This window comes from Lichenostomus cassidix, chromosome 26, assembly GCF_008360975.1.
Source record: "Lichenostomus cassidix isolate B80296 chromosome 26, HeHo_3.0, whole genome shotgun sequence".
NCBI lineage: Eukaryota > Metazoa > Chordata > Aves > Passeriformes > Meliphagidae > Lichenostomus > Lichenostomus cassidix.
Genome location: NC_139506.1, coordinates 1,175,123 through 1,187,210, shown reverse-complemented (window position 1 = coordinate 1,187,210; position 12,088 = coordinate 1,175,123). Strand labels below are relative to the sequence as shown.

Below are 12,088 nucleotides of genomic sequence, written 5' to 3'. Positions count from 1 at the left end.
TGGCCAAGGCAGGGAACAAGGAGCTTCATGGTCGAGCAGCACTTTCTGTCCAAGAGTCAATTTATTCTGTGCTCCAATGTGCAGCCCTGCACAGACCTGCATGAAGCCAGCTCCAGGAGGCCAGCAGAGAGTACAAGGCACCCCTGCACTCCCAGCCTCACAGCACAGCAGCCGCTCCAGCACAAGGCTGGTGTGATCCTTTTGCAAGAGACGCTCAGAATAACGTAAAGAAAAGCATGAGCCCCTTTGCTTCCTCTGTAACTGCTGGAGAGTGGAAACAGCATTTCAGGACACAGCCTGGATGCTGCATCTATTTATATATTTGTGTAAACACAGTGCACTTCCAAGGTCTGAGACATCCTGCAGGTAAATCCACATGGTAGGTGGAGAGAGGTCTGTGTCCCTGCAGAGCCCCTGTCTCACCTGCTCCCAGGAGCACTGAGCATCCAGCCACAGCCAGGGGCACTGTAGTGTCCTCCCACATCCTGAGCAGGCAGATATTGACCCAGAACCATTGGTCTCTGTGTTATGGGCAGGGTGACCAAGACACTTTGTGACAGAACCAGCAAGTGACCCATGAGCCCTGTGCTCCTGCCCTGATCCTTCACAGCCTAAGAATAAGCTTTAGACATGCAAAAAGTCCAGCCAGAGAGGTAGCAACTGTGATTCCTACTGGCATGATGTGGCTCCAGGAAGCATGGTAGACTTGGTGGCAACACTGGCCAGACAGTACAGAGGAATCATGTTACAGTCATTGCTGCAGGATTTTATTCTAAGCTGGATCACTTTTTCCGTCATTAATGCAGCCCATACTGTAGCAGTCCTGGTGCAGATAGTTGTGGGGTTTGCCCAGCAAAATATAGCATTTGTGGAAAGATCTAGTTTGTGACAAGGAGCCACAGACCTGCTTTTGCTGGCTCTCACCTGGCCCTGTCAGCAGACTAAAACCTACCACAGGGTCCCAGGCCTCCACACCAGTCTTAACCTCATGGATGGTGTGCTCATGAGATGTTGGGACCCGAGGGGAATGCTGACTGATTCTAAGACATGCCAAATGAGACTATTTGCAGCTCGTAAAGGTTCCCATTTTCAGATGTTAAAGCATTGGATGTGTCTTGAAACATCAAAGCACAGAGGTGCAAATGTGAAATGCACAGAAACATCCTTCCTTATGATGTGCAGCTTTTGCAGATGACTCTCCTTACCGTTCAGCAACAGGGTCTGCTCTTAATGATAAAGAGTTTGTGACATTGCTGTTTTACTTAATTAATCAGTACTTTATTTCTGTTCTCTGTGCTTCCTTTCTGATGTCTGCTGTGGTATTTAGCTGGATTATATGAACCTTGTAACACTCTCTCATTAAAGAGGAAAAAAACTCCCAAACATTCCTTTCATGCAAGAGGGAAAGTGGTCTACTTAAGAGAAAGTACCTCAGGGCAGTGCCACAGCAGGGTCCAGCCAGGCTTGTCCAGGCACTTCAGATACTGCGAGAGAACTTGTGAGAGGGACAGGGAACACTTCCAGACAGCTCTGTCCTCTCTGTCCTTGTGTGTTGCTCCCAGTCTTCGCAAACGAGTCCACAGAACCTCCAGCTGGGTAGTGAAAGGCAACTTGTCCCAGGCAGCCATGTAGGTACAAGAAATGGTTCCCCCATGGCCAGCCCTGCCCTGCCTGGCAGTGGCTCCTGCAGCCTCTCCTGCTCCCACATCCAGCACTCATCCCACAGCCAAGCCCAGCACCCAAGGGACCACCTGACTCCACACACAGAGCACACGTGGTGCCACAGACCCCAGGGCCAGATCAGCTCTTTGCCATCCTTCCAGAGCCCTGGATGCCTGGGAATCCACCACACACCACCCAAATATGCCCATTCACATCTGAGTAACAGCCACCTGAAGCCCAAAGGAGTGTGGTCAGTGCATGTCTCATCATTCTGTCACCTTGTCACAATAGATATTAAGGTCTCACTTCCAGCATTTTCGATGCTTGGGATATCATAGCATTGTAGAATGGTTTGGGTTTGAGAAGTACCTTAAAGCTCTTCTCGTTCCACCCCTGCCATGGGCAGGGACACCTTCCCCTACCCCAGGCTGCTCCGAGCCCCATCCAACCTGGCCTTGAACACTTCCAGGGATCCAAGGGCAGCCACAGCTTCTCTACAGCTCTCTTAGAGCCCCTCTGGATGCTGGAAGGGTCTCTAAGATCGACCTGAGGCCTTCCCTTCTCCAGGTTGGACAATCCCAGTTGTCTCAGCCTCTTTGGATTACAACTGGCAGTGTTTAGCAGACACCCCCTGCCCCAAGCCTGTCCCCTGTGCTGAGCAGGAAGCCAAAGATGGCTCAGGGACCTGTCACCAGGACAGCCTCCAGCAGACTCCAGCAGCTCCCAACAGTGGCTGCACAGGAGGGCAGGAAAAGGACCCTGGGGCACTTCCATCACCATGCCAGCATCTCCCTTCGGGACCTCTGGTTTGAGGATAGAAAGGGATGTATTCATTTAGGAGCATGTGTTTGCAATAATGGAACAAAACTCTGGGAAGTGACAAGAGAGCACACATGGAGGTTTTCCTCAGCAGCAGGACACTGCTTCCCCCAGTCCAGCACCTCCTACAGCTTGTAAAGTTACTAATGAACTTCTGCAACCACCTAGCAAACCCAGGAGGGTCCTTAGAGCTGCACTTTTCCTACTTCTGTCATTCAAGAAGGCTACTTGGGACCCAAAAGACAATCTGCTCAGGCCCCTTGCAGCCACTGGTGTCCTCATGCTGAGGACAGGGCAGTTCCCTTTAAACCTTGGGGACTGCCCTGGCTGAGGCAGACAGGACTAAGGGCAACAAACAGACAGCATTAAGGGGAAAAAGCATTCAGCACAGTGACTTCTGTTCTGTCCCATCTCCAATTCTCCTCCTTTTCCTTTCACTTGACTTTTGATACAGGCAGCTCCTTTTTTATGGAAAGGGCACTACTGGCAAAGTGAGGGTTTTCCATATCACCTCAGAAAGTGGAGGCACCTTATCAAAATTCAAATAAATAAAAGCTTCTTCAAAACCAATGCAGCCTGCCTTGCTAGGACACAACAGCCATTTTCCTTTCTCCACAGTTCCCAGGCTGGAGAAGAACTGGTTTCCAGCAGAGAGAGGTACATTTTTTGCTTTGAATCCTGCTGTGCTGACTAAGGATTGCTTTGTAATTCCCAGCAGGCTCAGTAGTCCAGACAAAACAAAAGATCATCCTTCACTTCATGAAAATGTTTAACCTGGGCTTAAAACCAGGCTTTGATGAGAAAAGGGATGGCACAGGTTACACTTTCCAAAGGGTTGGGTCTCAGCAGAGCACAGAAAGTGCAAGGCTGTGTCTGTGTTATTCGGATATCGTGACTGCACATCACAGCCTCCGCACTGTGGATGGAAAAGACACTGGAGATTTATAAGACTATAAAATACAAGGATGAAATATTTTTCCATCCCACTGTGAGTGTTTCCTTGCCAGGCTCCAAAGCAGCAGTAATATTTCAATTCTTATACAGACAGATTTTTAAAATTACTTTTTTTTCCAAAGCTCCCTGAAGCTGAGAAAGCCATGAATCTTGTCAGAGGGCACTAAAGATAGCACGTTATTTGTCATCATCCTTTAATCAAATAATCCCAGTCACATCTTCAAACACAGGCAGGGAGTAGAGCTCATGATAGGCACTACTTCTAAACAGACTGGACAAGTAAATCACTCTCAGGTCAGCCTTCAGCACTGTGGAAATTTGCCTTCCTGGGCAGTGTCTGAGCTGTCAGGTGCACACCTGGGCTCCAGCATCAGTCCATCCATCCAAGAGAGAGTTCATCCCACAGCCACAGATTCAGCTCTCTGGCAGCCAGGCTGCAGCAAGAACAAAACCACATCCTTTCCCTTTCCTCCCGCTGGCAGAAAACCCTCCAAAGATCTCCACTGGGAGCTGAAGGCTGTGCTGGTGCCATGGGTGGGAATGGAGCAGCAGGACAGCAGCTGTCCTCACTGTGTCCCAGCACTGTCAGTCAGCAGGACTTTGGGAAGAGGAACAAGGAACAAAGCAGAAAAGCACGTCTTGGATTAGACTGAGAGGATGCCATTCACCTTAGTGATGACCTACACTGAAAACCCAGCTGAGGGCTTGGCCCCATTCCCTTCCAGCTGCTTCTCCTTCAGCCAGGAGCTCTCTGCCTAACCCTCAGCAAGCCCAAGCCTGGCTTGGGGTGCAGCTGCCAGCATGACAGAGATGCTGGTGCAGGGCTGGGCTCTGCAGCCTGGCTGCACAAACCCCACGGATGCAATCTGCAGCCACAGACAAGCAGTCTGCCTTCTGCAAACCCTGGGAACATCCACGATTAAAAACAGGGCACCACAGTCCCAAGATTTCACAGGACATAAAATAAAGCAATAAATGTTTGGTTGCCTTGTCTTTTTGCTGCTGAGCTGCTTGGTGGCGGTGGCTGCTGACGAAGAGTTTGTGCTGCAAGAAGAGGCCGATGGCTCCCTCTGAACAAAGCCCCAAAATCCCTGTTGATGAACTCACATTGGACAAGGCCTGCCCAGAAAGCTCCCATGGAGAAGACGCATTTGGAGGCTTTGTGTTCTGTAACCACACAGGCTGGAATATTTATTTACTTTTAATAAAGCGTGCTGGGAGGAGGGAGCCGCAGTCACACAGCTCTGGGATTTGGGGCTCTTACACTTCAAATGTTGGAATTAACCTAAAAACAGAGTGGTTGGCTACACTGCAACCCACCAACATTTACAAGATCTTCTCCCTCTACAGCAGTGACTGCAGGGGACAAACTGTACACCAGCAGCTACTTTGAACTTGCAGGCTGGGAACTGGCTGGGAAGGTCTGTGTGGAGGACAGGCAGCAGGAAAAGCTCCTGGCCCAGTTAGTTCTGATGATTCTGCTTGTTTTTCTCACCATTTCTTGTTCTTTTCTCCCCAGATGACCTAGATGCAGATGATCTTCAGCTGGACCTTGAGGAATCCAAGCTGCACCCCACTATTCAGTGCACACCAAGCCCCGGTGAGCAGCTAGGAAAACCCTTTGAACAGAGCTGACATCCTTTGACCTTCTTAAAATCCCCAGGATCCCCCAAAACCTTCAGATCAGAAGCCTGATAGGTTGGGCTTGGGCCAAGTGGGGGACAGGTGAGGAGTTTCCTGCTCCCCATTGGAAGTAGCTGTCCTCCTATGAGGAGAGGCCCAGGTCAGGATAAGCTTGGTCAGGAATCTCAGGTTTCACCAGCTCCTCCATCCACTGACCTGCTGCTCACAGATGTGGCTCTCCAGAAGTCCCTGTTTCCTTCCATGACTTACACTTGGATTTGTCTCAGCCAGCCTGGAATATTGCATGGCAAGGCCTTGTCCTCAAAGTCCTGATCATACCTATGGCACTGCAAACTGCAGGGGCACTTTGCTCTGTTTCCTGAGGAAGGGAAACCAGGGAGGCACTGGACTGCACAAGTTAGCTGGGGCCCAAGGAAGTTGCCTTCTGATTTTGTCCCTGTATATAGCTCAGTGGGGTCTACACAAGCACACCTGGAGGCTGGGGTGGTCTGGGGTGGAACACTGGCAGGTACAGAGTATTCACCAGTTGTCACACTGAGTTTGTTGCAAAAGGAGCAAGATTTCAGCTGAGGGCATGTCCTGCTGCCTGGCGCTCTGAGCTTCACCTCCTTTGAGATGAAAAAGGTTTCTCCATTTCCTCTTATTTTGTTTGCTCTCCGCCACCTAAAACTTCTACCATCCTGATTTTGTCTTTGCTGAGCCCCTCACTGAAACATCCCAATCCCTCCCAGAGGCAACTGTGCTATTGCCCACTCTCTCTTTCCCCACCCTCTTCTTTTTTCTTTGGCAAACATCATCCACACCAGCCCTCTTTTTACCCCTCCATGACCTTCCCTAACTCACTCTCCCATCCATCCATCCATCTGTCCATCCGTCCGTCCGTCCATCCAATTCTATTCTTTCTTTCTCCTGATATTCTTCCATGTTCTGCCTTCCCAAACCCCTCTGTCCCTTCCCTGCCACCCCAGCTCTCTCCCTCTCTCCCTCATGCCCAGACACTTCACCTCATGGTGCTCATCCCCAATGTACAGAGGCCTTTCATGCAGGAACAGTCAGACACCTCTTAGCCAAGGTCTTGAGTGTACAGACAGAGGTTGGCAATGCCAGAGCCAGATACAGCATCCTTACAGATCTCCACACCACTAACTCCCAGATCCCAGAACATGAGAAGGAACAGGTAATGGCAGAGAGGCCCAAATGTCAGGCTGACACCAGGAGTGTTGGTGGGTCTGGAGTCATGACCTTTTTACATTTTAGGAGCTCTGATCAGTTTCTTATTTCTCACATTTCACTTTGACTTCTCACTGTATCTTGTTTCTGCCCTAGACAAGATCTAAGAGGATGCTAGAGGCACTCCAGTGTGGGGTCAGGAGTGCAGGGAGAGAGCCAAGAGTCAGCTGCAGAAGAGGGTGGACAATGTCATATTTTACTTGCCAGCCCTCAGCACTCACATGGCTAGTGGGGCCAGGAGAGGGCTGGGGCTTGGCCACCACTCTGAGCGGCACCACTGGAGCTGGGTGTAACTTCGGGGTTTGTCTTCCAGGTCCCTTCAAGCCCTGTGATCACTTGTTTGAGAGCTGGATCATCCGCCTGGGAGTCTGGGTCATCGTTCTGGTCTCGGTGTTCTGCAACGGACTGGTCATCCTGGCTGTCTTTGCTTCCCCCAGCTACCTCTCCCCAGTGAAGTTCCTCGTGGGCTCCATCGCTGGGGCCAACATGCTGACGGGCATCTCCTGCAGCATGCTGGCCCTTGTGGACATCCTCACCTACGGCCACTTCGCCAAATTCGGCGCCAGATGGGAGACGGGCGCAGGCTGCAAGGTGACAGGGTTCCTGTCTGTGTTGGCCTCCCAGGCTGCCATCTTCCTGCTGACCCTGGCTGCTGTGCAGTGCAGCCTCTCAGCCTCCTGCGTGCGGGGCTATGGAAAGTCCCCCTCCCTAGGCAAGGTCAAGGCTGCTGCCTGTTGCTGCCTGTTGCTGTCCTCTGTGGCTGCCGTTCTGCCTCTCTTCTCCATCGGGGAGTATGGAGCATCCCCTCTGTGCCTCCCGTACCCCATCCCAGAGGGGAAACCTGCCACCCTGGGCTTCACTGTGGCCTTGGTGATGACAAACATGCTCTGCTTCCTGACTATCACCGGCACCTACATCCGACTCTACTGCAACCTGCTGAAGGGGGAGTTCAGCGCGGTCTGGGACTGCGCCATGGTCAAGCATGTGGCCTGGCTGATCTTCACCAACTGCCTCCTCTACTGCCCAGTGGCCTTCCTCACCTTCTCCTCTACCCTCAACCTCTTCCTTATCACCCCAGAGGTCATCAAATCCGTCCTCCTTGTGGTCCTGCCCCTGCCCGCCTGCCTCAACCCCTTGCTCTACCTGCTCTTCAATCCCCACTTCAGAGATGACTTCCGCCTGCTGCGGCAGAAAGGGCAGGACAAGGGCAGCTTCCCCCAGTCCTGCAGGGCTGATGACATGGAGAAAAGCTCCTATGACTCCACCCAGGCTCTGGTGAACTTCTCCGACATCGACCACATGTTTGAGACACCTGACTCCCTGGGAGTGCAGCCCATCCTTGACAGCTACAGCTTCCCCTCCATGACGCTCATCCCCTGCCAGCAAAGGGTGGGCACCAGGGGGAAGGAGAGGGGCTTCTCTGAGCATTGTCCCTGCCTCAGTGACAGCGAGGTGCTGATTACTTCAGAGAGCCTAGATCCATCTGGCAGCAGCCTCCAGATAACCTTCTTCCCCTCCCCACCCACACCGCCCTACACATCTCACTTATAAACCTCCTCGGAGCAGCCGTGGGAACAGCCCCACAGCACATGCCAAGGGCCAGCACCAGTGCCGAGGGGCCAGCAAGGTGACACAAACTGCTCCCTGAAAAGCACCAGTACAACCTGTCTACCCTCATCCCCATCATACCTGCCTGGGCAACAGGCACTGCTCTGCCAGCTGCCCATGGCCCAGAAGGGCTCTGACTGAGCTCCAGACACTCAGGGCTGGCCGTGGGAGGAGACAATCCCTGCGTGAGTCTCTCTTCTGCTAGGAACTGCCTGCAAGAGAGCCCCACTGGCTCAAGAAGTGGGTCAGGGAAATCCTCCTCCTCCTCACCCTGCAGCATCACCAGCCAGGAGGAGCCTGCAGCGAAGCCAAGCACATCTTCTCAAGGCAGAGACGTCTTAGCCAAAGCCATTGCTCTGTGGCAACACATGGAAATGGCCAGCAGAAATGACATGGCCACCCACAGGATCCCCAAGCCTTGTCCTTTAGGGCTTTCTGCAGGTCCTACGCACCCCTGGAAATGGGCCGGTGTCTGTCTCACGCCATTAAAAGCAGCATATCCATGTGTGCACCTGAGTTTTGGACCACCTTTGTTTTGGGAATCTCCACTCATTCACTGGGATCCTCATGGGTTGGACACAACCCTCACTTCCAGCCACTATCAGGAGCTGGAGATGCTCAATCTTTCAATCTGACCCACAGTGTCTCACAAGGGGTCTCTGAAACCCACAGCAGCCAAATCCAAACAGTTCCCAGAAAAACCCATGTGCTCTGCCTGAGGTCACCCAGCAGCACCCAGCCAAGGCACCCAAGGGCACACCAAGCCCCCTCCACCCTCACCACTCCCTCTATTCACACAGCACAGCACACCTGGGGCACTTCTGTCTGTAGCCACCTGGCTGCCTCATTGCCCCCAAGCCCCACTGCTGGAAGAGGCTCTTGGTTCTGGATACATGTCCCACAGACAGTGTAGCCATTTTTGGGGGCTCCATGTGCCTTCTCCTATTTTAAGGGCAGGCAGCTGGTGTAGGAGGAAACAGAAATCAGCATTGCGGGATGGTGGCATCAGGAGGACACAGGCCTCAAATCCACTCCCTGCAGTTCAGGGATCTCCCAAATCCATTGACTCCATCACAAGCCCTCCCAGTGCCACCAGGTGCAGCAGGGAGCCCTGAGCTCAGAGCTCAGGCCCTGGGCAAAGCTTTGGTTCTGCTGACGTTACTGCAGCTGTTTGTCACTCATTTCCGTGAGATAATAAACAAGCCCTGTTGCTGACCAGTGGCTGGTTTCTGTCCTCTTTCATGTGAGGAGCACTTTGGTGGTTCTCTTGGCAGCTGCTGTGCCGTGGGTGTTGTGTGCATTGCCCGAGTGAGAGCTGGGAAATTGTGCTGTGTCCACCTGAGCTGGCACTGCCCTCCCCACCCCTCTTATCAGAGGGAAGAGCCAAATCCCACCTCTATGCAGGAGAATTGTAGCACCAGGGTCCCTCTCCAGGCCCCACAGACCAGACTCTTGTGAGCTGATCTGCTGCACAGGGGTTTGAGTTCATGAGCAGGACAGAGTCTGTGGCATAAAAGCATAATCATATAACAGGGTGCCCCATGCAAAGTCAGACTCACCAGCCAGAGCCTGGCTCTGCTTCCTTCCTCTGCACTTGAGCCCTGTGGTCTTATTTCAAGAAAAACTTGAGAGATAGAAAGAAATCAGAGGAACAAGATCCAAGGATAAGAGAAGAGGGTGGGACCCCCAAATTTAGTGAAAAAGTCCAAAGCTCTGCTACGGTCTTCAGGTGGGAACTATGAAAAACATGTCCTGTTGTGAGATTTGAATCCTGATCCAGACTTCTGATATCCTACACCTGCTCAAAATCCGTTTTCCTGTTTGGCTTATTAAAAACACTGAGCCATTTTCTTCCATGTCCTTAGGACTGTTCACATGCACAGAACTGGGAAAAACTCATCCTAGGTCAATTTCCAGGGGAAAAAATGCTCCTTTAGAAGTGGGATCTTGGAGCGAGTCCAGAGGAGGGCTACAAAGTTGATTATAGAGATGAAGCATGGGGAAAGGCTGAGAGAATTGAAATTGTTCAACCTGGAGGAAGGAAGTTCTGGAGTAACTTAACTGGGGCCTTCCAGTACCCAAAGGGAGCCTGCAAGAAAGATGGAGAGGGACTGTTTACAAATGCCTGGAGTGACAGGACAAAGGAGAATGGCTTCAAATTGCCAGGGAGTAGTTTTGATTAGATATTGGGGGAAAAATTCTCCCACATAAGGGTGGGGAGGCCCTGGCACAGGTTACCCAGAGAAGCTGTGGCTGCCCCATCACTGAAATGTTCAAAGCCAGGTTGGATAGGGCTTGGAGCACCCTGGAATAGTGGAAGGTGTCCCTGCCTGTGGCAGAGGGTGCGACTGGATGAGTTTAAGGTCACTTCCCACTCAGGTTATGTTACAAATCTGTGATCCCCAGCATAAACTCAAACTCCCCAGCACATATCCTTACTGTATAAGGAAATCTTTAACTGGAAGACACCCTAAAATAAACCCCACTGTCATCGACAAAATGAGCATCATTATAGGTCACAGACTAACTGCAACACTCTATTGCCTGAAATCCCCTGCCCTGCACTGCTGGTGGGAGTATCTTTAAGCAGTCACTGAGGTACCCAAACACACACAGGGCAGAAGCTGTCCCCAACAGCAGGACACAGGAGCTCTGTGTGGGCACTGGGCCATCATGGAACAGCCCTACATCGTGATGGCAGCAGGACCTGAGCAGTACTGGGGACAAGAGAAGCAGGATGCTGCATGGTCAGTGTAGCAGAAATTGAGTCCCCAGCTGGTATTTAGGGTTCCCAAACTGTCAGATGCTGTGCAGTTCCTGTACATGTCAGGCTGCTGTGATTGGAGACACTGTGGGGTAGAGGCAACAGCTTCCTCTTGGGACTACACAAATTACAGCCCTCATCCAAAGCGTCTCTATACAGTCTCAGCCTAGCTGGGGTGTTGTGGGTGCTGCACATGGTGGCTACTGTGGGGTAAAGCAATGGCAAACAGCATTACAGACACCCTTGATGTCACTGAACACAGAAGAACAGGGAGTCTGAGACCAGGGCTGGCAGAAGTCTAGCTCAGTCAGCTTTCCAGAGCTCATGCTCATCATGTCTGGAGCTGGCTGAAGAGGAGGGAGAGCATCTGAGAGAGCCCAGCTCAGGAGGAGCCTGAGATAATGACAAGGTTGATAAAGGTGAAAGCACTGCCCTTCCCATGAACAATTTCCCCAGGAAGCTGTGGAAAAGCCCACTGATGGTCTGCATAAAAGCCCTCTGGGCTGTGCAGGTTCCTTGGTCAATGTGGGATTTCCCATACCCTCTTCTCCCAGACAAAGCGATGGCCAGCAGCCCTGCAGGCCCTGTCTGTGCCAGAGCCCAGCCCAGGCCAGCCAAACTGAGACCCACAGCACCTCACTCCATCTCTCGGGGCCTCCACAGCAGATGCTGCCCATGGATGTGCTGACCATTACTTACAGCACACCCAGAATCCCCGCTGCACCCTGCTCTGCCTCACTGATGTCTCCAGGGACATGCCTGGAGGGTGTCCCCAGTGAGCCAAGGACAGGCTGCAGGGCACCCCTGGGGAAGGAGGGACTGAGAGAGCATCAGACCACCCCAAAGGGCCCTGAGCCCCAAGAGCAGATGTGCTGTAAAGCAGAGGAGCATTTCCTCACTGTTCAGTAGGGAACCTTTTCCCATCAAGGGTCCTTGGTTCTGCCCAGGGAAGCTCAGTTGCCTCTGAAAGCCAGTGCCCATCTCCTGGCAACTCAAGAATTGTCAGCCTCAAAGAGAACAAAGCTACTTGGGGCACTACACAGTGCACCAGCCAGGATCCTCTTATCCAGCTGCCATGGTGCACAGAGCCCTTCCCCACTCGTTGATATACAGGCCATTCAGGGGAGCTTAACTGAGCACAAGCTGGTTGTGGGGCAGGGCTGACCTGCTCCCTCTGCTCCCCCAGGCCACAGCAGCCCCTCAGAGCCCATTTGCAGCAACCACAGCCTGAAGCTCTCTCTGAGCTGTGCTCCTTGCAGAGTTGCTAAGGGGAAAGGAGGGAGCATAAGCATAGAGCATGTTCTGAACTGACCAAAGAGGTGCCTGAGAAACAGTGAGAGTTTAGGGATCTGCAGAGGTGCAGGAAACAGAAACCAGCATCTTTCCATTGCTGCTGCACACCATAAA

The 12,088-nt window shown here is 52.2% G+C and overlaps 1 protein-coding gene across 2 annotated transcripts in view; it reads left to right on the top strand.

The window, feature by feature from the left end:
• LGR6 (leucine rich repeat containing G protein-coupled receptor 6) overlaps positions 1-9,132 on the top strand; it is a 143,755-nt gene extending 134,623 nt beyond the window's left edge. For both annotated transcript variants that reach the window (XM_085082960.1, XM_085082959.1), the window contains 2 exons: positions 4,955-5,035; positions 6,623-9,132. In XM_085082960.1, coding sequence (XP_084939086.1) covers positions 4,955-5,035; positions 6,623-7,860 — 1,319 coding nt within the window. In that variant the 3' untranslated portion in view covers positions 7,861-9,132. The remainder of the gene's footprint in view (positions 1-4,954; positions 5,036-6,622) is intronic.
• Positions 9,133-12,088: the final 2,956 nt, after the last annotated feature.